Genomic DNA, 25,180 nt, shown 5'->3' on the forward strand with positions numbered 1-25,180 from the left:
TAGTTTTGGCCTAATACCACAGTTTGGCCACTCAGCTCTGCTCGGTTCCCATCCATTGTTTTTTTGTGCAAACAACTCCAGAGTTGTGAATTAGTTAACCACCAAAATGAGTGGAAAAAGGCCTGCTGCTGGTGGAAAGGGGAATAGGCGTGTTTGGAAGGGGAAAAAAGGTTGTGTCCGTGGGGTAGGTGTTAAAGCAACAGTAACATCTGCAGAAGAAAGACCATCTTCCAGCCAAACTAAAATGTCTACTTCTTTTAGCGGACAATGTGATAAGATCCCTTTCTTACGGCCACGCCAATCGCTACAAATTCCAGATGAGGCACAAAAACAGCAGGTGCTTCAACGGATATCAAGTGCTCCTTTAAGTGGGCTCTCCTCCACATCAACTTCAACATCACAAATACTCCAGTCCTCAAAGGTGTCACCCCAATCGCACTTGCTTCCTCACAGCTCCCAAATCTCCAGCTGCCCGTCTGAGTATGAGGCAGAACAGATGGTTGAGTCTGCAGAGCTGTTTACTCATACTATAGCCTGGGAATCAGAGGTCGACTCCAGCACTTCTGTGAATCCAGACGAGGAAATGATCTGCACTGATGCCCAGAATCTTTATGAGTCGGATCCAGGACCAGACGCAGAAGGTTCTGACCATAATGTAGACCCTCATTCCCAAACTGTAACTCCTGTTGGTGGAGACAATGAGGAAGACGATGATGAGACTCAAATACCTGATTGGAGCGACAACTTTAGTTTTTTGTCAGGGCAGGAACAGGTTGGCTCTGAGGACGACGGGTGTGATAACGCACAGGGTGATGATGATGAGGTTGGAGATCCCACTTACTGTCAACCCACAGTCAGCCAAGAGATGAGGTCAGCAGAGGAGGTGGAGGAAGATGCTAGTGACGACGAGGTCAGGTTGCGCCTTCCTGGACAGAGATGTAGTACTGGAAGCACGTCAACAACTGCATCCTCAAACACAACTCTGCCTCTCACCACAAGTCGTGGTGGCTCTTCAGGTCGCATGGGTGCTAAGCCTTGCATAGCCTGGGCATTTTTTCAGATCGATAAAGATGACCCAACTCATGTTATCTGTAACATTTGTCAGCAAAAGCTAAGTAGAGGCCAAAAAATACATAGTTTGAGTACTTCATGCATGAACCGGCACATGGACATGAAGCATAAGTTGCAGTGGGAAGCTTAGTGTGCTACAATGCGGCCTAGCCGGCCGGGCCAACCACCGTCATCCATATCTTGTGCATCCGCGGCCTCTTCATCCTCTGTGACTGGGGGGACAGCAGTCACATCTGTTTTGGGGCGCAGACCTGCCACCTCTTTACCCGCAACAGCCAGCGTGATTGGCAGGTCATCATTTTCTTTGGAGGTGGTAACACCAGCTGGTGTTGAGCGCTGTCCGACATCGATAGCACCACCTTTGGATCAAGGCAACCTAACATGTCCGCCTGCATCTTCCTCACAGACCGGCAGTTTGCCGGGGACACCCTTATCAACCCCGTCTAAGCACAATAGCCAGCCCTCGGTCCCTCAGATGTGGACAAGTAAAAGACCATTTCCTCCTAGCCATGAGAAAGCTAAGAGGTTGAATTTCACCATCTGCAAGCTCTTGGCTACAGAAATGCTGCCTTTCCGCCTGGTGGACACAGAGGATTTTCGAGACCTTATGTCCGTCGCAGTGCCCCAGTACCAGATGCCCAGTCGGCACTACTTCTCAAAGAAAGGTGTGCCTGCGCTCCACCAGCATGTCGCACACAACATCACCGCTTCTTTGAGAAACTCTGTGTGTGACAGGGTGCATTTCACCACAGACACTTGGACGAGTATGCATGGACAGGGGCGTTACATGTCGCTGACTGGGCACTGGGTAACTATGGTGACAGCAGGACAAGGGGCTGCTGTCCAAGTCTTGCCGTCCCCACGAGTTGTGCGTCAATCCTCTTTATGTCAAAGTTCCTCCACTGCTTCTGCCTCCTCAACCTCCTCTCGGTCTTCCACCTGCACCCAAAGCCTGTCTGGTCATGCCACAAGCTTTCTAACTGCACAGAAGGGATCCTGCACACCTCCTTACTATGCTGGCAGTAGGGCTCAACGTCATCAGGCGGTTTTTACTTTGAAATGTCTGGGAAATGTGAGTCACACAGCTGAGGAGTTGTGGTCAGCTTTGGAGAACCAATTTCATGAATGGTTGTCTCCACTGGACCTGAAACCAGGGAAGGCCGTGCGCGACAATGCTGCAAACCTGGGTGCGGCCCTTCGCGGGGGCAATGTCACACACGTGCCTTGTATGGCTCACGTGTTGAACCTGGTTGTCCAGCAATTTTTAGCCCACTATCCCAGACTAGATGGCCTTCTGCAGAGGGCACGGTCGCTGTGTGCTCACTTCCGCCGTTCGCATCCCGCAGCTCAGCGACTTACATCTCTACAGAAGTCGTTGGGCCTGCCACTTCACCGGCTAAAATGCGATGTGCCTACCCGGTGGAATTCAACTCTGCACATGTTGCAGCGACTGTGGCAGCACCGACAAGCCCTGGTGCAATACGTTCTGATGTATAGCCTGGACCAATGAGATCCAGAGGTGGGGCAAATCACGCTGGAGGAGTGGTCTCAGATCAGGGACCTATGCACCCCTCTGCACAGTTTTGAAATGGCGACGAAGATGTTTAGTGCTGACGATGCCATTATCAGCATGACTATTCCGGTGATTTACATGCTGGAGCACATGTTAAACAGAATTCGGAGTCAGGTGGTGGCACAAGAGGAAGTGGAGGAAGTAGAGGAGGAGGAGTTGTATGCGGAAGGGCTAACATCTGCAAGGTCCAGACGGTCGGCAGCACCAAGGCGGCAGGCATGTGAGGGTGGGGGAGATGGTTTTACCAGGGCGCATGGTAGCAGCCAAACTAGTGAGGAAGGTGCAGGAGCCCAGGAAGAAGTGGAGGACGAACTGATGGAAGACTCATCAGATGAGGGAGACCTTGATCACATTTCTGTTGTGCGAAGTTGGGGGGAGAGGACAGAGGAAGGAAGCATGATTGTTACCTCGCCACCCACACAACAGGGACTTGGTGCTCCTGGATGCGCAACACACATGAGTGCCTTCTTGCTGCACTACCTGCAACATGACCCTCGAATTGTGAGAATTAGAAATAATCCTGACTACTGGGTTGCCACACTGTTAGATCCCCGGTGCAAAAGTAAATTTGCAGAAATTATTCCTGCCATAGAAAGGGATGCACGCATGCAGGAGTATCAGCAGAGACTGTTGCAGAATCTTACATGTGCTTTTCCACAAAACACCAGTGGTGCACGTAGTGAATCTCACAGTTCCAACTTGCCAACCGTGGGACCGTCAAGTGTTCAGCACTCAAACCGTAACAGAACCACAGTATCTGCTGGTAACATCAATTTTGCGGAATCATTTCACCACTTTTTTAGACCAACCTTTGCAAGGCCACAGGAGACAAGAAGTCTGACACATAGTCAACGCCTAGAGACGATGGTACAGGAGTATCTCCAAGTAAACATTGAAGCCATGACTGTGTCACTGGACCCTTGCTCTTTTTGGGCTTCCAATCTGGATAAATGGCCGGAGCTAGCCACTTACGCCTTGGAGATCTTGTCATGCCCCGCAGCCAGCGTTCTGTCTGAACGTGTGTTCAGCGCTGCTGGTGGTGTGCTGACAGATAAGCGCACGCGGCTCTCCACTGATAATGTAGACAGACTCACGTTCATAAAGATGAACAAATCATGGATCCGAAACGACTTTTCTACCCCTGTGTCATCCTGGGGAGAGTAAAAGCTTGATGATTGGTTAAAATCACCCTACCAACCGTTTTAAGCTTTCAAATTACTAATCATGTTTATCTGTATCTTGGCTGGAAAATAATTTGGGCTTTGTAGAAGTGTGCAGCACTGATTCTATTAGGCCATCTATAATAAGCTCCGCAAGATTTAAAATTACTAATCATGTTTATCTGTATCTTGACTGGAAAATAATTTGGGCTTTGTAGCAGTGTGCAGCACTGATCCTATTAGGCCATCTATACTAAGCTACACCAGATTTAAAATTAATAATAATTTTTAGCTGCATCTAGCTCGGAAAATAATTTTGGGGCTCCGAGATGCGCAAGACACATAAGTGCCTTCTTGCTGCACTACCTGCAACATGACCCTCATATTGTCAGAATTCGAGGTAATCATGACTACTGGGTTGCCACACTCTTAGATCCCCCAAACTTTTCGATCAACCTTTTCATTTTAATAAAGACCAAAAAAATGGTCATTTTTGAAATTATAAGCATTAGCAGGTTATCAGAAACTGAAATCAAACAGTTTTCAACTCAAAACTTTATTCTAGGTGATGTTACATTTTCACATAGGACCCCTTGTTCGAAAGGAGCTTCTGAACTCTCTCGTCCATTGAATTTGTCAGGTTTTGGATGGTTTCTGCTTCAATTGTTTTGCATGAGGACAGAATACCCTCCCAGAGCTGTTGCTTAGATGTGAACTGCCTCCCGCCATCATAGACACTCCTTTTGATGATGCTCCAGAGGTTCTGAATGGGGTAGAGGTCAGGGGAGCATGGGGGTCACACCATAAGTTTGTCCCCTTTTATGCCCATATCAGCCAGAGATGCAGATGTTTTATGTGCAGCATGAGATGGTGCATTATCATGCAAAAAAATGATCTTGCTGTGAAATACACGGTTCTTCTTCTTGAACCATGGCAGGAAGTGCTGTTTGAGAAAATCCACATACATTATGGAGTTCATCTTTAGCGCCTTCAGGGATCCTAAAGGGGCCGACAATCTCTCTCCCCATGATTCCAGCCCAAAACATTACTCCACCTCCTCCTTGTTGGCGCTGTAGCCGTGTTTGCGTGGGGTGTCCATCAACCAGCCATCCTCCACTCCATCCATCTGGACCATCGAGCGCTGTACGGCACTCATCCGTGAACAAAACAGTTTTGAAATCAGTCTTCATGTAATGTTTGGCCCACTGGAGCCGTTTCTGCTTGTGTGAAGTGGATAGAGGAGGTCGACAGGATGGCGTATGCACAGCTGCAAACCTCTGAAGGACCCTGCATCTTGTTGTTCGGGGGATGCTGGAGGCACCAGCAGCTTCAAAAACTTGTCTGCTGCTATGACAAGGCTTTTTTGCCGCTGCTCTTTTAACCTGACGTAATTGCCTGTAGGAAAGAGTCCTCAATTTGCCCTTATCAGCACGCACACGTGTGTACTGTGAATCAGCTACATACTTCTTGATTGCCAAGACACTTCATCCTGATCATCGCACAATGTTGATTGTAGTCATGCCTTGACCTAAACACTCCACAATTTGTTGCTTCTCAGCAGCCGACACATCCTTTTTCTTTCCCATTTTGGCAGAAAATGTAGGCTGCTTAATAATGTGAGACAGCCTTCTTAAGTAGTCTTGCCTTTCATTGGACACACCTGCCAAACTAATTAGCACAGGTGTCTGCAATTGCTTACAGTGATATAAAGAGCCCTGACACACATCACCATCAATGAGTTTAACTGACAAACAAACAAATTCTTCCCTTATCACTCCTAAACACTTTTTGCATAATAATTTGGAACACAGTGTACATGTGCTTTTCCACAAAACACCAGTGGTTCACGTAGTGAATCTTTCAGTTCTAACTTGCCAACCGTGGTCTGTATGGAGTTGTTCAATAAAGGGCCCAAAATTAAGATAACATAGATGGGAGAGGTCTCTATGAAAAGGAATTCCTAAGTATTTGATACCCTGTGAGGGCCAGGCAAAGGGAAAGTTGGACTGGATGGAATCCTATATGGATTTGGGGAGGGAGACATCGAGGGCCTCAGACTTCGCTGCATTGATTTTAAAATTTGACCATGTAACAAAGTGATCTATTTCAGCCATAACAGCATGGATGGATATATGTGATTGAGTGATATATACTAGGACATCATCAGCAAATAGAGAGCACTTGTACTCGGTGCCTCCCACCTCAATCCAACTAATATTGGGTTTATGGCGAATTGATGAGAGCAGGTGCTCCGTCACTAGGATGTATAAGAGAGGGGACAGAGGACATCCCTGCCTTGTCCCATTGGTGATTGTGAAAGGTGATGAAAATGTTCTGATGCACCCCCTGGGCCTTGGGACACCCGGAGCCGGACCCTTTTTGGTGGATGCTGGTGGTTGTAGTCTTCGTGGCGGCGACCTGGTTCCGTGGCACAGGGTGGTCAAACCAGTGGCGGAACTATTTATGTGGTTTTGATGTTTACATGTCCGACTACGCCACCCGTGGATTGCGGTCAGAGTGAACCGCCGCTGCAGGACAGACCGCTGAGGCTGGTGTTGTGGGTGCAGCAGAGTGTAGCATAACTCCCCACGGGAGGAGTGTAGCCTCAGGGCAGTGTATGCGGAGGATGGGAGTGATGGTGCAGGGCAGCAGCAGTAACGACACGGAGTCAGTGATGCAGTCCAGGGCTTTTACTCACAGTTCTTATTATCCAGACCACTTCTGCAGGTAACGGCTGCCCACGTCGTACTGTGCTCACCAGGTGAGGGGCTCAGACAACTCCCAGATAACTTTGGATCGCTTCACAGGACCCCCTTTGTGTGTCCTTTGTCTGGCCTTTCTTACCAACCCTTCTGTCCGGCTGCCTCGGGCCTCCTCTTGGTAAACTTGGTGCCAGTTTCCCTGACCCTATGTGGTGCCTTCCTAGCGGGTGTAGCGAGGGGCGGCGCCACATAAAATGTCACAGCCTCCGGTTTCTAGCTGAGGGTCGTTTCCTGCCTCCACTAGTTTCGGGGACCGGTCTCCCCCTTTGGCCTGACCCCTCCACGCAGGTGGATTCGGGCGTGCGGTGGCGACTCGCCCGTCCGCACCCCTGGGATCCCTTCATTACTCGTTCCTGGAGCCTTCTCCGCTCCTCTTCCTTCCTTCTCCCTCTTCCAGGCCTGGGCCTCTGTTACTAGGCCCGCCTCCGGAGCAGAGCTCATGCAGAGCCCCTGCTCCCTGCCACTTCTGCTCAGTCTTCTCTGCACTGAACTAAGATGGTGCCCACCTTTTATACTCCCTTCTCAATGCACCCAGGAACTGCTTCCTCCCTGCTCCTGCACTACAGGGTTCCCCTTCCTCAGTGTTCCCTCCCCCCACTCCAGCCAGGGACAGGGACTGTCGTGCCCATCTCAGAGGCATATTGGTCGCCCTGCCCCACGGCAATGTGGTGTAATGCATGCAGGTGTTGGGTCCTGATCCACACTCCATCCTTACCTGAGAGTGAGATATCACACCTCTGGGTGAGGTGCAATACCTCTGTAGCAACCGAGCCCTCAGGGTGCTACAGTTCCATTTATCTTCAGCCTAGGCGACGTATTGTGACACAGGGCCGTGATTTTGGCTATAAAAGGGTCCCCTAGACCCCTACCCCAAGCTTTTTAAGAGAATCATATATGGCGTGCCAGGAGACTCTATGGAATGCTTTCTCAGCATCCAACGAGAGTATCTAATTACAAATTTTTAACTGCATCTAGCCCAGGAAATACTTTGTGCCTAGTAGCAGTGTCTGCTAGTCAGCGGATTATCCCGGCTGTTAAGCAAGCTACCCCACCTGTAGTTTGGACACTTAATTTTTTCAAAGGAAATGCTTCGGGACACTCAGTGAAGAGCATCAGGAGGCACCCCAAGGCATAGGGGCTGGGACTGGCAGTAGGATGCCTTGCGGTGGACAGCCGAGCTCGATCCTTATAAAAGCTTTTTAACTGCAGCAGCTTTAGTGGACGCTACTGGAGCTGGAATTACGCGGCTGCTGGCATGAGACTTGCCCTCCAATAGATCCTTGTAAATGGATTTAAAGTGTATTCATTCAAATTAGAGAGACAATTTAAATTAAAAAGCTTAGAGCTGCCTCCACCACAGGGGGGCTCGCTCGACCCACCAGCGGACAGGCACCAGTATTGGGAGAGGGGGGCTGGCCGTCAGGGTTCACCGCGGCTCTGGCACAAACCCGGCGACACGGAGGTGGCACGGGCAGGAGCGGACTGAACGTGTCGGCTTCTCACTTTTTGGATTTTAGAAGGGCATGACATGGCTATATCTGTGTCTTCCCCTCCTTTTACTCCTCCACCTCTTTTCTTTTCGCATGACTATATGTACTTGTCACTTTTCCGTGTGTTAGTTGTGTCTTCTGAGCAGTTTGTCAGCTTTTGGACACCTTTGAAGGTGTTTTCTATGTGTTTCTATGTGTTTTTGTTTGCCTGCCATTGGTTTTAACGGTGTTCGAAGGTGTTCGACGAACCGAACCGAACTCGAACACTACGGGGGTGGCTCAACACTACACGGGACATAAATTGTGCAGATATTACTGCGGTATCCACTATGGATTCACAGTAGACTTTTCCTTACATTGCACAGCATATCCAGCCAATGTGAACAAGCACAAACAATATGGTCACACAGAATTTTTTTACGTGATTTTTGGAAGGTGGTAGAAATATGTATTCTACTATTTGCACAAATCTACATGTGTACATGTTTGGTTGTAGAAATATTCCAAAGAAGATGATTCTTCCAAAAAGGTTAGTTTCTTCAAATTCTACAAATTGAGAATAGAAAATGTCTATCATAATCATCTGTGTTAGATTTAGTCCAAGGCCTGAAAGAGTAGAGGGAGACACGGGTATTCAGGCAGTGTCATGTTCTGCAATAGGCATAACACAATGGGGCATATTTATCACTCCCGTCTAATTGTAAGAGAGTGCACACTAAAGATACATTTACACAGGAATATCAACACTTAAGATCCTATTCTTTCTTAAAGGGGTTTTCCTATGAATAAAGTACACACGCATGGCACTTGCAAAAAAAATACCGTCATTCTGTGGTACCTAAAATAGCCAGCCATACACTGCTATTGTGAGAGGAGCCATTATTTCCTTGCTATTTTTCTACTTCTAGTAACATGTGCCTTTATTATGTTAATAATTTTCCTAGATTTGCATAGACATGAAGACGCTTATCGTAGAAATGATATATAAGCGTGGATCATATTTAAATGCTGCACCCTTTTTTATATGCAGTAAGAGAGGTCATATTTACAATCTAGAGAGGTTGAATGCTTTCAGTAATCTGATATTACTTGGTAGATCTTGTGTTTTTTACATGCATTGGGGAATATTTATTAATACAGTCTATTTGTCATACAATGGAAAGTCAGTAAGTGCAAGATTTACTATGGTAGTTTATACTCTCTAATAAATCTGGCGCAAAGTGAACGTGTCAGTAACATTAGCTATGCGCTAGGTCAGTGAAAAACACTATGAAATATACCTATTCTTATGTTATTAGCTGCACAGATGTGCAGAAATTCACCTTTTTTTACATATGCAAATTGAGTTTCAGTGCACTGATGATCAGTGCACTTGTAGTTTATGCCTTTTGTTCACTTCTCCCCGGTGGTGCCATCCTCTGCTAGTTGATTGACAGTGGAGAACAGAGGTGACTTTATGCAGCAGCGCTTCTGTGTCTGCTGTCAATCAAGAAATGGAGGTCACTGACAATGAAAAGCTAAAAGGAGATGTATACTGCAAGTGCAAACAATTTGCATATCATTAAAAGGTGCAGTAGCTGAGTGAATGATGCCAGATTAGTGTTTTACGCAGCTCTATCACATATTAACTCTACCTGAAAGTGGTAGTGTTACTGAGAGGCAGAGGTGGATTAAGAGTAGTCAGGGCCCCGGGCAGTTTAGAAGGCTTGGGCCCCCCCATGTACCCGATGTGTCACGTGACATGTCATATGATCCCCTTTGATAGATCATATGATAGGTCATGTAACACACAGGTGCTCTGGTGCACATATGTAGATGGAAAATGACATAGATAGTGGCGTGCATAGCGCACTGTGCAAATTTTTCCCTTGTGTACAGCTCTATACATAACACAGCACTATGCATAACACAGCATTATATATAATAGAGCAGGGGTGGGAGATTAATTTTCCCAAACAGCCACAGGAGAAACTTTGACTGTTGTGGAGGCTGAACGAATAGGCTGAAATTAATTTTGCTCAATATTAATTATAATGATTTTTTGATATTAATTGTATGACTTAATTTTGAGCACAATTAAGTATGCTGACATCCCCCTATATACAGCATGAGCCCCCACATACCCCCTCAATTAACAAATAAAGCGATCAAACTATGGGGGCCCTTATTCTTGTAAACCATAACAAAAAAAGACCTTAAAACATTATTTCTTTTAATTAGTTAATTTAAAACCCCAATACATAAAGACAGAAATGTACACACATTTGCACAGAAAAACAGTGATTTAAAAAAAGAGCAGAAATGAGGGGAGACAGGGACGAGCTTTGCCCTTCACAATTCCTTTCCTGACAGCGGAGGTCGGCACCCTAGGTTTTCGGTATGGCGCTCCCGCTCCTCGCCGACCGCCCCTATGTAGCCCGACCACTACTCTAACTGACCAGGCATCCTCTATAGGTGATCAGATAATATATAATGAGCATCTATTATATATATACATATATATATATATATATATATATATATATACATATATATATATATATATATATATATATACTGCATATATACAGCTCTGGCAAAAATTAAGAGACCACTGCACAATTTTCTAAAAATCACCATCTCTACATGTCTGACGGCTGGATGGCCATTCCAGTGTCAATTGAATTCCAACCAAAGTACACCTCATTCTACTTAATGTGCTTCTGATTAGATGATCACCTGAACCAAATCTTACGTAATGAGGGAAAGTATAAAAAACACTGCTGTGGTCTTCACAACACTCTTGCAAACTGGATGGCAAAACAAGTGCTAGGAATAGCCCAAAAGTAATTTGAATGAAAAAATAACTTTTAACCATGCCAAAGGAGTTGAAAGGAAAAGTCTTGAGTGAGGAAAAGAAGGGCTCAATTCTGACTTTACTAGCAGAGGGATACAGTGAGCGTCATGTTGCCTCCATCCTTAAAATTTCGAAGACGGCAGTCCATTACAACGAGGTTAAGCAGCAGAAATTGGGGACAACAAAGCTACAGACCGGCAGAGGGCGAAAGCGACTCTCCACTGACCGGGATGACCATCATCTTATTCGAATGTCACTCAGCAAAAACAGGATGACATCAAGTGACCTACAAAAGCAATGGCAAATGGCAGCTGGGGTGAAGTGCACGGCAAGAACAGTTCATAAAAAGCTCCTAGAGGCAGGCCTCAAGTCATGTAAAGCTAGAAAAAAAGCCTTTCATCAATGAGAAGTAAAGGAGAGTCAGGCTGAAGTTTGCCAAATACTATAAGGTTTGGAACATAGAGGACTGGAGTAAGGTAATCTTCTCTGATGAGTCTAATTTTCAGCTTTGCCCAACACCTGGTTGTCTAATGGTTAGACGGAGACCTGGAGAGGCATACAAGCCACAGTGTTTTGCACCCACTGTGAAATTTGGTGGAGGATCGGTGATGATCTGGGGATGCTTCAGCAAGGCTGGAATTGGGCAGGTTAATCTTTGCGAACGACATATGAATCAAGACGCATACAAGGTTATCCTTGAAAAACACTTGCTTCCTTCTGCTCAGGCAATGTTCCCCAACTCTGAGGACTGTTTTTTTCAGCAGGACAATACCCCATGCCACACAGCTAGGTCAATCAATGTGTGGTGCTCCTTCATCCACATCAAGACCCTGTCATAGCCAGCCCAATCTCCAGACCTGAACCCCATTTTAAACCTCTGGAATGTAATCAAGAGGAAGATGGATAGTCACAAGCCATCAAACAAAGAAGAATTGCTTAACTTTTTGCGCCAGGAGCGGCATAAGGTCACCCAAAACCAGTGTGAAAGACTGGTGGAAAGCATGCCAAGACGCATGAAAGCTGTGATTAAAAATCATGGTTATTCCACCAAATATTGATTTCTGAACTCTTCCTGAGTTAAAACCTGAGTATTGTTAAAACATGAGTTGTTTCTAAATGAATAAGAACTTGTTTTCTTTGCATTATTTGAAGTCTGAAAGCACTGTTTTTTATTCTATTGACGATTTCTCATTTTCTGCAAATAAATACCAAATTTTTAGCTTTGAATTTCGGAGACATGTTGTTGTCGGTAGTTTATATATTTACATATAGTAAACATATAGTTTACATACTATGTCTGTTCATTCGGGTGACTGTGGAGAACCACTGAGTAAGGCCAAAGGATGAAGCGAGCAAAAAGAGTTTTGAGTCTGCAGGCTGGCAAGTTCAATGGGGATGTTGAAGTACTGTATACATATGTATACATATATATATATAATATATGTTCATTACATATTATCTGAAAACCTATATATATATATATATATATATATATATATATATATATATATACAGTATACGGCTGGCAGAGCTCAGTTCCACCCACGACTGCGAGAGACAGATCCTGGCTGTAACTGCGCCCCGGCACTGACAGCCGCTCAGCATTAGGGTTCTTTCACATGTCCGTATATTACCGGTATTGGAAAAACAGTACTGGAGAGATGCAAGTCAGTGTGTTCCTGTGTGGAATACATGTTGCAACCGTATGCTGCCCATATGCCGCATCAGTATCATATGTACCGATGCCTGGGAATTAGTGGTACAGTTAGTGCTGTTCCCAAGTGCGGGGTGCTGGAGGCATCACTCATCATTGTCCCCTGCTTGTGCTGCAATCATCACCAGCAGAGGACAATGTTGAGAGTTGCATTGTGCTGCCACTGTGTCCAGCAAGTGTTAAAATAAGAAAAAATAAAAAAATCCTTTTACTCACCTGTTCCACGCTGTAATCCATCTGACCGACAGGCGACCGCATACACTGAGGAGCAGAGCAGAATGACTCGCTGCAGCGAGCAGACCCCTGACCTGCGCTGAGCTCAGCAAGCGGTCCTGTCACTCAGTGAGCTCAGGGCAGGTCAGAGTCCCGCACGCTGCAGCAAGTCATTGTGCTCTGCTCCTTAGTGTGTGCGGTCGCCTGTCGGTCAGATGGATTACAGCGTTGGACAGTGGATTTTTTCAATTTCAGATAGGTGAGTATACGGATTTTTATTATTTTATTCTTACTTTTACACTTGCTGGACACAGTGGGGGCTGAGCACATTTGTCGACATCATCCCTTGCTCGTGGTGATCGCAGCACCAGCAGGGAACCATGATGAGGGCAGCGTTCAGCAACCGGCGCTTGGGAACAACGCTAACTGCACAAGGATTCCCAGGCACTGGTACGTGTCACACGGATGTCATCAGTGTGGGATGTTTTGCGGCCCATGCGGTGTGCAAAGAATGAACATGTCAGCATGTTTTGCACACTTACACATGGTCCGTGGAAACACACTGAGGTGTGCACAGTCCCATTCATTTGAATGTGTCTACGTGTGTCAGTGTCTCCGGTACTCGTGGAGACTGTCACCACACGTACGGAGATACTGACATGTGAAAGAGCGCTTAGAGCTGGCTTTCAGTCAGTGCAGGGGCACAGTTACAGTGTGCATGTACAGTAATAATGGCCCATGAGTCCCTAGCATCACTTATGTGATTGGGTGGTCATGTGACCACATGTTTCCTATTTGCTTGTGTTGACTACACTCTTTCGGTTTGTCTCAATTCTCTTCTATTGAGAGAAGCCAAACATATCTAGTCGACACGTGCAAATAGCAAACATGTAGTCACATGATCAGCCAATCACATAAGTGATGCTGGGGACTCATGACGGCAGTTGCACCGCACCCTATCATGGTTTCCCAGTCTGCAGTCACATAGAGTGACTGCAGACTTTTATCCCAAACCCACACAACCCCTTTAATAATGTTAAACAAATAATAAGCTGCTCATTATGAAGCAATTAAAGGGATTGTCTAGTCTTAAGCTACAAGTCTGCGGTGACTATAAGACCGCTGACTTGTGAATCCTCACACTGCATGCACCTCACACTGTCAGGACTCTCCAGTGCAGGAAGCGGGTTATCATGTGACCTCAAATATGCGATTTGCATTCACCTGGCCTCATTCCGACAAGAATGTTGGCAGTCGGAAGGCCGCGCAGTTGGAATGGTGAAACCTCACAGTGTGCGCAATGTAAGGAGTCACATGTCTGTAGCCACAAAGAGTCACGGCAGACTTGTTGATTTAGACCGGACAACCCCTTTAGACAGAGTGCAGCTCATGCCATAGTTACTGTATGAGGGCTTATTATACTAACAGGCAGGGGATTATTATAAGACCTAAGCTATAAATATAATAAGCCCCTACCTCCCTATCTCCACCCTCCCCAGACAGCAGCTATGACATGAAATTGCATATAATCTCAGACCACAAGGCCCCCAGTGCCCCCCCCCCACTACCCCAATTCAGCTCCCTCTCTTCACCTCACATCCACCCCTCTCCCACAGTAACAGTATATGCTGCAATTCATAAAAAAACACTATATTGGCTCAAGCAGTACTTACATATGAGCCTGATGATGATTGGTCCGGCCAGGCTCAATCTCTACTGCAGCAGCTCAATAGGACTCAGGGTCCAGTGTGGACCAATCGGGCTGCTCATGGGGTGGAGCTAACCACAGCACTGCCAGTCTGTAGAAGATCAGGACAAGCCGGCTTGTTCAGATACTCAGCTCAGGCAGGAGAGGAAGGTACGTGGAGCGGCTCCTCTTCTGCAGACTACAATCGGAGCGTGAGTCACAGCTTTTGAACAGACGCACCTGTGCTTTGTATGCGGGGTCTGGCTCTGCGTGACGTCATGTGACAGGGCGGGCCAAGCATCATGCAATTGCGAATTATAATGAGGGCAATTCATGGCCCCCCCAGAGCCTAGGGCCCCGGGCGTAAGCCCAGATTGCCCTCATTATAATCTGCCTATGCTGACAGGCTTTGTTTTTTTATACCAGCAATTAGTTGACTTTTTTTCTGTAAAGAAACCACCCCATCTCTGCCAATTCAAGTAATGTCCCCTAGTTAGACAAGATGCACATAATTTCTAAGACATATAAAAACATGGTGCAAGTCATAAAAGACATTTTTGGTGGAAATTACACCAGAATTCTGAAGCATATAGCTTGATAAACCTCCTCCAATTCACTGTTTTACTTGGAACACAGAACTTTTTTTTGTGTATTACATATACAGCAGCTAAATTTATGTTACTACTAGTGTTGAGCCACCCCCGTAGTGTTCGAGTTCGGTTCGGTTCGTCGAACACCCATGTGTTCGCCGAACTGTTCGTCGAACTGTTCGTCGAACACCTTCGAACACCGTTAAAACCAATGGCAGGCAAACAAAAACACATAGAAACACATAGAAAACACCTTCAAAGGTGTCCAAAAGCTGACAAACTGCTCAGAAGACACAACTAACACATGGAAAATTGACAAGTACATATAGTCATGCGAAAAGAAAAGAGGTGGAGGAGTAAAAGGAGGGGGAGACACAGATATAGGAATGTCATGCCCTTCTAAAACCCAAAAAGTGAGAAGCCGACACGTTCAGTCCGCTCCTGCCCGTGCCACCTCCGTGTCGCCGGGTTTGTGCCAGAGCCGCGGTGAACCCTGACGGCCAGCCCCCCTCTCCCAATACTGGTGCCTGTCCGCTGGTGGGTCGAGCGAGCCCCCCTGTGGTGGAGGCAGCTCTAAGCTTTTTAATTTAAATTGTCTCTCTAATTTGAATAAATACACTTTAAATCCATTTACAAGGATCTATTGGAGGGCAAGTCTCATGCCAGCAGCCACGTAATTCCAGCTCCAGTAGCGTCCACTAAAGCTGCTGCAGTTAAAAAGCTTTTATAAGGATCGAGCTCGGCTGTCCACCGCAAGGCATCCTACTGCCAGTCCGAGCCCCTATGCCTTGGGGTGCCTCCTGATGCTCTTCACTGAGTATCCCGTGGTCCCGAAGCATTTCCTTTGAAAAAATGAAGTGTCCAAACTACAGGTGGTGTAGCTTGCTTAACAGCCAGGATAATCCGCTGACTAGCAGACCCTGCTACTAGGCACAAAGTATTTCCTGGGCTAGATGCAGTTAAAAATTTGTAATTAGATACTCTCGTTGGATGTTGAGAAAGCATTCCATAGAGTCTCCTGGCACGCCATATATGATTCTCTTAAAAAGCTTGGGGTAGGGGTCTAGGGGACCCTTTTATAGCCAAAATCACGGCCCTGTATCGCAATACATCACCTAGGCTGAAGATAAATGGAACTGTAGCACCCTGAGGGCTCGGTTGCTACAGAGGTATTGCACCTCACCCAGAGGTGTGATATCTCACTCTCAGGTAAGGATGTAGTGTGGATCAGGACCCGACACCTGCATGCATTACACCACATTGCCGTGGGGCAGGGCGACCAATATGCCCCTGAGATGGGCACGACAGTCCCTGTCCCTGGCTGGAGTGGGGGGAGGGAACACTGAGGAAGGGGAACCCTGTAGTGCAGGAGCAGGGAGGAAGCAGTTCCTGGGTGCATTGATAAGGGAGTATAAAAGGTGGGCACTATCTTAGTTCAGTGCAGAGAAGTCTGAGCAGAAGTGGCAGAGAGCAGGGGCTCTGCATGAGCTCTGCTCCGGAGGCGGGCCTAGTAACAGAGGCCCAGGCCTGGAAGAGGGAGAAGGAAGGAAGAGGAGCGGAGAAGGCTCCAGGAACGAGGAACGAAGGGATCCCAGGGGTGCGGACGGACGAGTCGCCACCGCACGCCCGAATCCACCTGCGTGGAGGGGTCAGGCCAAAGGGGGAGACCGGTCCCCGAAACTAGTGGAGGCAGGAAACGACCCTCAGCTAGAAACAGGAAGCTGTGACATTTTATGTGGCGCAGCCCCTCGCTACACCCGCTAGGAAGGCACCACATAGGGTCAGGGAAACTGGCGCCAAGTTTACCAAGAGGAGGCCCGAGGCAACCGGACAGAAGGGTTGGTAAGAAAGGCCAGACAAAGGACACACAAAGGGGGTCCTGTGAAGCGCTCCAAAGTTATCTGGGAGTTGTCTGAGCCCCTCACCTGGTGAGCACAGTACGACGTGGGCAGCCGTTACCTGCAGACATGGTCTGGATAATAAGAACTGTGAGTAAAGGCCCTGGACTGCATCACTGACTCCGTGTCGTTACTGCTGCTGCCCTGCACCATCACCCCCATCCTCCGCATACACTGCCCTGAGGCTATACTCCTCCCGTGGGGAGTTATGCTACGCTCTGCTGCACCCACAACACCAGCCTCAGCGGTCTGCCCTGGAGCGGCGGTTCACTCTGACCGCAATCCACGGGTGGCGTAGTCGGACATTTAAACATCAAAACCACATAAATAGTTCCGCCACTGGTTTGACCGCCCTGAGCCACGGAACCGGGTCGCCGCCACGGAGACTACAACCACCAGCATCCACCAAAAAGGGTCCGGCTCCGGGTGTCCCAAGGCCCAGGGGGCGCGTCAGAACATTTTCATCACCTTTCACAATCACCAATGGGACAAGGCAGGGATGTTCTCTGTCCCCTCTCTTATACATCCTAGTGACGGAGCACCTGCTCTCATCAATTCGCCATAACCCCAATATTAGGTGGATTGAGGTGGGAGGCACCGAGTACAAGTGCTCTCTATTTGCTGATGATGTCCTAGTATATATCACTCAATCACATATATCCATCCATGCTGTTATGGCTGAAATAGATCACTTTGTTACATGGTCAAATTTTAAAATCAATGCAGCGAAGTCTGAGGCCCTCGATGTCTCCCTCCCCAAATCCATATAGGATTCCATCCAGTCCAACTTTCCCTTTGCCTGGCCCTCACAGGGTATCAAATACTTAGGAATTCCTATTCATAGAGACCTCTCCCATCTATGTTATCTTAATTTTGGGCCCTTTATTGAACAACTCCATACAGACCACGGTTGGCAAGTTAGAACTGTAAGATTCACTACGTGATCCACTGGTGTTTTGTGGAAAAGCACATGAACACTGTGTTCCAAATTATTATGCAAAAAGTGTTTAGGAGTGATAAGGGAAGAATTTGTTTGTTTGTCAGTTAAACTCATTGATGGTGATGTGTGTCAGGGCTCTTTATATCACTGTAAGCAATTGCAGACACCTGTGCTAATTAGTTTGGCAGGTGTGTCCAATGAAAGGCAAGACTACTTAAGAAGGCTGTCTCACATTATTAAGCAGCCTACATTTTCTGCCAAAATGGGAAAGAAAAAGGATGTGTCGGCTGCTGAGAAGCAACAAATTGTGGAGTGTTTAGGTCAAGACATGACTACAATCAACATTGTGCGATGATCAGGATGAAGTGTCTTGGCAATCAAGAAGTATGTAGCTGATTCACAGTACACACGTGTGCGTGCTGATAAGGGCAAATTGAGGACTCTTTCCTACAAGCAATTACGTCAGGTTGAAAGAGCAGCGGCAAAAAAGCCTTGTCATAGCAGCAGACAAGTTTTTGAAGCTGCTGGTGCCTCCAACGTTCCCCGAACAACAAGATGCAGGGTCTTTCAGAGGTTTGCAGCTGTGCATACGCCATCCTGTCGACCTCCTCTATCCACTTCACACAAGCAGAAACGGCTCCAGTGGGCCAAACATTACATGAAGACTGATTTCAAAACTGTTTTGTTCACGGATGAGTGCCGTGCAGCGCTCGATGGTCCAGATGGATGGAGTGAAGGATGGCTGGTTGATGGACACCCCACGCAAACACGGCTACAGCGCCAACAAGGAGGAGGTGGAGTAATGTTTTGGGCTGGAATCATGGGGAGAGAGATTGTCGGCCCCTTTAGGATCCCTGAAGGCGCTAAAGATGAACTCCATAATGTATGTGGATTTTCTCAAACAGCACTTCCTGCCATGGTTCAAGAAGAAGAACCGTGTATTTCACAGCAAGATCATTTTTTTGCATGATAATGTACCATCTCATGCTGCACATAAAACATCTGCATCTCTGGCTGATATGGGAATAAAAGGGGACAAACTTATGGTGTGACCCCCATGCTCCCCTGACCTCTACCCCATTCAGAACCTTTGGAGCATCATTAAAAGGAGTGTCTATGATGGCGGGAGGCAGTTCACATCTAAGCAACAGCTCTGGGAGGGTATTCTGTCCTCATGCAAAACAATTGAAGCAGAAACCATCCAAAACCTGACAAATTCAATGGACGAGAGAGTTCAGAAGCTCCTTTCGAACAAGTGGTCTTATATGAAAATGTAACATCACCTAGAATAAAGTTTTGATTTGAAAACTGTTTGATTTCAGTTTCTAACAACCTGCTAATGCTTATAATTTCAAAAATGACCATTTTTTTGGTCTTTATTAAAATGAAAAGGTTGATCGAAAAGTTTGGGGGATCTAAGAGTGTGGCAACCCAGTAGTCAGGATTACTTCGAATTCTGACAATATGAGGGTCATGCTGCAGAAATGTGATCAAGGTCTCCCTCATCTGATGAGTCTTCCATCAGTTCGTCCTCCACTTCTTCCTGGGCTCCTGCACCTTCCTCACTAGTTTGGCTGCTACCATGCGCCCTGGTAAAACCATCTCCCCCACCCTCACATGCCTGCCGCCTTGGTGCTGCCGACCGTCTGGACCTTGCAGATGTTAGCCCTTCCGCATACAACTCCTCCTCCTCTACTTCCTCCACCTCCTCTTGTGCCACCACCTGACTCCGAATTCTGTTTAACATGTGCTCCAGCATGTAAATCACCGGAATAGTCATGCTGATAATTTCATCGTCAGCACTAAACATCTTCGTCGCCATTTCAAAACTGTGCAGAAGGGTGCATAGGTCCCTGATCTGAGACCACTCCTCCAGCGTGATTTGCCCCACCTCTGGATCTCGTTGGCCCAGGCTATACGTCAGAACGTATTGCACCAGGGCTTGTCGGTGCTGCCACAGTCGCTGCAACATGTGTAGAGTTGAATTCCACCGGGTAGGCACATCGCATTTTAGCTGGTGAAGTGGCAGGCCCAACGACTTCTGTAGAGATGTAAGTCGCTGAGCTGCGGGATGCGAACGGCGGAAGTGAGCACACAGCGACCGTGCCCTCTGCAGAAGGCCATCTAGTCTGGGATAGTGGGCTAAAAATTGCTGGACAACCAGGTTCAACACGTGAGCCATACAAGGCACGTGTGTGACATTGCCCCGGCGAAGGGCCGCACCCAGGTTTGCAGCATTGTCGCACACGGCCTTCCCTGGTTTCAGGTCCAGTGGAGACAACCATTCATGAAATTGGTTCTCCAGAGCTGACCACAACTCCTCAGCTGTGTGACTCACATTTCCCAGATATTTCAATGTAAAAACCGCCTGATGACGTTGAGCCCTACTGCCAGCATAGTAAGGAGGTGTGCAGGATCCCTTCTGCGCAGTTAGAAAGCTTGTGTCATGACCAGACAGGCTTTGGATGCAGGTGGAAGACCGAGAGGAGGTTGAGGAGGCAGAAGCAGTGGAGGAACTTTGACATAAAGAGGATTGACGCACAACTCGTGGGGACGGCAAGACTTGGACAGCAGCCCCTTGTCCTGCTGTCACCATAGTTACCCAGTGCCCAGTCAGCGACATGTAACGCCCCTGTCCATGCCTACTCGTCCAAGTGTCTGTGGTGAAATGCACCCTGTCACACACAGAGTTTCTCAAAGAAGCGGTGATGTTGTGTGCGACATGCTGGTGGAGCGCAGGCACACCTTTCTTTGAGAAGTAGTGCCGACTGGGCATCTGGTATTGGGGCACTGCGACGGACATAAGGTCTCGAAAATCCTCTGTGTCCACCAGGCGGAAAGGCAGCATTTCTGTAGCCAAGAGCTTGCAGATGGTGAAATTCAACCTCTTAGCTTTCTCATGGCTAGGAGGAAATGGTCTTTTACTTGTCCACATCTGAGGGACCGAGGGCTGGCTATTGTGCTTAGACGGGGTTGATAAGGGTGTCCCCGGCAAACTGCCGGTCTGTGAGGAAGATGCAGGCGGACATGTTAGGTTGCCTTGATCCAAAGGTGGTGCTATCGATGTCGAACAGCGCTCAACACCAGCTGGTGTTACCACCTCCAAAGAAAATGATGACCTGCCAATCACGCTGGCTGTTGCGGGTAAAGAGGTGGCAGGTCTGCGCCCCAAAACAGGTGTGACTGCTGTCCCCCCAGTCACAGAGGATGAAGAGGCCGCGGATGCACAAGATATGGCAGACGGTGGTTGGCCCGGCCGGCTAGGCCGCATTGTAGCACACTGAGCTTCCCACTGCAACTTATGCTTCATGTCCATGTGCCGGTTCATGCATGAAGTACTCAAACTATGTATTTTTTGGCCTCTACTTAGCTTTGGCTGACAAATGTTACAGATAACACGAGTTGGGTCATCTTTATCGATCTGAAAAAATGCCCAGGCTATGCAAGGCTTAGCACCCATGCGACCTGAAGAGCCACCACGACTTGTGGTGAGAGGCAGAGTTGTGTTTGAGGATGCAGTTGTTGACGTGCTTCCAGTACTACGTCTCTGTCCAGGAAGGCGCAACCTGACCTCGTCGTCACTAGCATCTTCCTCCACCTCCTCTGCTGACCTCATCTCTTAGCTGACTGTGGGTTGACAGTAAGTGGGATCTCCAACCTCATCATCATCACCCTGTGCGTTATCACACCCGTCGTCCTCAGAGCCAACCTGTTCCTGCCCTGACAAAAAACTAAAGTTGTCGCTCCAATCAGGTATTTGAGTCTTATCATCGTCTTCCTCATTGTCTCCACCAACAGGAGTTACAGTTTGGGAATGAGGGTCTACATTATGGTCAGAACCTTCTGCGTCTGGTCCTGGATCCGACTCATAAAGATTCTGGGCATCAGTGCAGATCATTTCCTCGTCTGGATTCACAGAAGCGCTGGAGTCGACCTCTGATTCCCAGGCTATAGTATGAGTAAACAGCTCTGCAGACTCAACCATCTGTTCTACCTCATACTCAGACGGGCAGCTGGAGATTTGGGAGCTGTGAGGAAGCAAGTGCGATTGGGGTGACACCTTTGAGGACTGGAGTATTTGTGATGTTGAAGTTGATGTGGAGGAGAGCCCACTTAAAGGAGCACTTGATATCCGCTGAAGCACCTGCTGTTTTTGTGCCTCATCTGGAATTTGTAGCGATTGGCGTGGCCATAAGAAAGGGATCTTATCACATTGTCCGCTAAAAGAAGTAGACATTTTAGTTTGGCTGGAAGATGGTCTTTCTTCTGCAGATGTTACTGTTGCTTTAACACCTACCCCACGGACAGAACCTTTTTACCCCTTCCCAACGCGCCCATTCCCCTTTCCACCAGCAGCAGGCCTTTTTCCACTCATTTTGGTGGTTAACTAATTAACAACTCTGGAGTTGTTTGCACAAAAAAACAATGGATGGGAACCGAGCAGAGCTGAGTGGCCAAACTGTGGTATTAGGCCAAAACTATTGGCTGGGTTAGATGCAGAAAAAAATTATATTCAATTTGCAACCTGATGGAGGTCAGTATAGATGGACTAATAGAGAAAGTCCCACACACTGCTAGAAGGCCAAATATTTTTTCAGAGCTAGATGCAGATAAAAATTATTTTTAATTTGCAACCTGATGGAGGTCAGTATAGATGGACTAATAGAGAAAGTCCCACACACTGCTAGAAGGCCAAATATTTTATCAGAGGTAGATGCAGAAAAAAATATATTCAGTTTGCAACCTGATGGAGGTCTGTATAGATGGATTAATAGAACAAGTCCCACACACAGCTAGAAGCCCAATATTTTTTCAGAGGTAAATGCAGAAAAAAATATATTCAGTTTGCAACCTGATGGAGGTCAGTATAGATGGACTAATACAACAAGTCCAACACACAGCTAGAAGCCCAATATTTTTTCAGAGGTGGATGCAGAAAAAAATATATTCAGTTTGCAACCTGATGGAGGTCTGTATAGATGGATTAATAGAACAAGTCCCACACACAGCTAGAAGCCCAATATTTTTTCAGAGGTAGATGCAGAAAAAAATATATTCAGTTTGCAACCTGATGGAGGTCAGTATAGATGGACTAATACAACAAGTCCCACACACAGCTAGAAGCCCAATATTTTTTCAGAGTTAGATGCAGAAAAAAATATATTCAGTTTGCAACCTGATGGAGGTCTGTATAGATGGATTAATAGAACAAGTCCCACACACAGCTAGAAGCCCAATATTTTTTCAGAGGTAGATGCAGAAAAAAATATGTTCAGTTTGCAACCTGATGGAGGTCAGTATAGATGGACTAATACAACAAGTCCCACACACAGCTAGAAGCCCAATATTCTTTCAGAGGTAGATGCAGAAAAAAATATATTCAGTTTGCAACCTGATGGAGGTCTGTATAGATGGATTAATAGAACAAGTCCCACACACAGCTAGAAGCCCAATATTTTTTCAGAGGTAGATGCAGAAAAAAATATATTCAGTTTGCAACCTGATGGAGGTCAGTATAGATGGACTAATACAACAAGTCCCACACACAGCTAGAAGCCCAATATTTTTTCAGAGGTAGATGCAGAAAAAAATATATTCAGTTTGCAACCTGATGGAGGTCTGTATAGATGGATTAATAGAACAAGTCCCACACACAGCTAGAAGCCCAATATTTTTTCAGAGGTAGATGCAGAAAAAAATATATTCAGTTTGCAACCTGATGGAGGTCAGTATAGATGGACTAATACAACAAGTCCCACACACAGCTAGAAGCCCAATATTTTTTCAGAGGTAGATGCAGAAAAAAATATATTCAGTTTGCAACCTGATGGAGGTCTGTATAGATGGATTAATAGAACAAGTCCCATACACAGCTAGAAGCCCAATATTTTTTCAGAGCTAGATGCAGAAAAAAATGATATTCAGTTTGCAACCTGATGGAGGTCAGTATAGATGGACTAATACAACAAGTCCCACACACAGCTAGAAGCCCAATATTTTTTCAGAGTTAGATGCAGAAAAAAATATATTCAGTTTGCAACCTGATGGAGGTCTGTATAGATGGATTAATAGAACAAGTCCCACACACAGCTAGAAGCCCAATATTTTTTTAGAGGTAGATGCAGAAAAAAATATGTTCAGTTTGCAACCTGATTGAGGTCAGTATAGATGGACTAATACAACAAGTCCCACACACAGCTAGAAGCCCAATATTCTTTCAGAGGTAGATGCAGAAAAAAATATATTCAGTTTGCAACCTGATGGAGGTCTGTATAGATGGATTAATAGAACAAGTCCCACACACAGCTAGAAGCCCAATATTTTTTCAGAGGTAGATGCAGAAAAAAATATATTCAGTTTGCAACCTGATGGAGGTCAGTATAGATGGACTAATACAACAAGTCCCACACACAGCTAGAAGCCCAATATTTTTTCAGAGGTAGATGCAGAAAAAAATATATTCAGTTTGCAACCTGATGGAGGTCTGTATAGATGGATTAATAGAACAAGTCCCACACACAGCTAGAAGCCCAATATTTTTTCAGAGGTAGATGCAGAAAAAAATATATTCAGTTTGCAACCTGATGGAGGTCAGTATAGATGGACTAATACAACAAGTCCCACACACAGCTAGAAGCCCAATATTTTTTCAGAGGTAGATGCAGAAAAAAATATATTCAGTTTGCAACCTGATGGAGGTCTGTATAGATGGATTAATAGAACAAGTCCCATACACAGCTAGAAGCCCAATATTTTTTCAGAGCTAGATGCAGAAAAAAATGATATTCAATTTGCAACCTGATGGAGGTCAGTATAGATGAACTAATAGAATGATGCTATGCCCAAAAGATTTTACTTCACTAGGTGCAGTAAAAAAAATTGGTATTCTATACACAGGTGGTATATCTTGCAACACAGATAGACTACTCCACTGACTAACACACTCTGCAATAGGCCAAAAAGGATTAGCTTTGCTAGATTCAGCCAAATGCTGTGAAAAAAACTTGCACAGCACTGGCACAGACCTGCCTGGCAAAAACTGATAGGAACTGATGTAACCTAGTCCTGAAAAGGACTCCAATTACAATTAGTCTTTACTCCCACAATCTATCTATTTAAGAGCACAGACCTGCCTGATAAAAGTCGTAGGAAATGCTGTAACCTAGTCCTTAAAAGGACTGCAATCACAACTATTCCCTACTCCCAAGCTATCTGTAGATTTTTGCGAAAATTGGCTTGAAATTAA

At 46.3% G+C, this 25,180-nt stretch overlaps 1 protein-coding gene across 16 annotated transcripts in view; it reads left to right on the forward strand.

The window, feature by feature from the left end:
• The window catches only part of LOC141165497 (uncharacterized), a 441,251-nt gene that overhangs the window by 408,688 nt on the left and 7,383 nt on the right, over positions 1 to 25,180 (forward strand). For 11 of the 16 annotated variants that reach the window (XM_073651128.1, XM_073651132.1, XM_073651133.1 and 8 more), the window contains one exon: positions 8,553 to 8,585. The exons of the other annotated variants lie outside the window; for them this stretch is intronic. In XM_073651128.1, the coding sequence (XP_073507229.1) occupies positions 8,553 to 8,585 (33 nt within the window). The remainder of the gene's footprint in view (positions 1 to 8,552; positions 8,586 to 25,180) is intronic. 16 annotated transcript variants of the gene reach the window in all.

The sequence above is a fragment of the Phyllobates terribilis genome, unplaced genomic scaffold (assembly GCF_046119375.1).
Source record: "Phyllobates terribilis strain yellow unplaced genomic scaffold, ASM4611937v1 Scaffold_11__3_contigs__length_659146591, whole genome shotgun sequence".
Taxonomy (NCBI): domain Eukaryota; kingdom Metazoa; phylum Chordata; class Amphibia; order Anura; family Dendrobatidae; genus Phyllobates; species Phyllobates terribilis.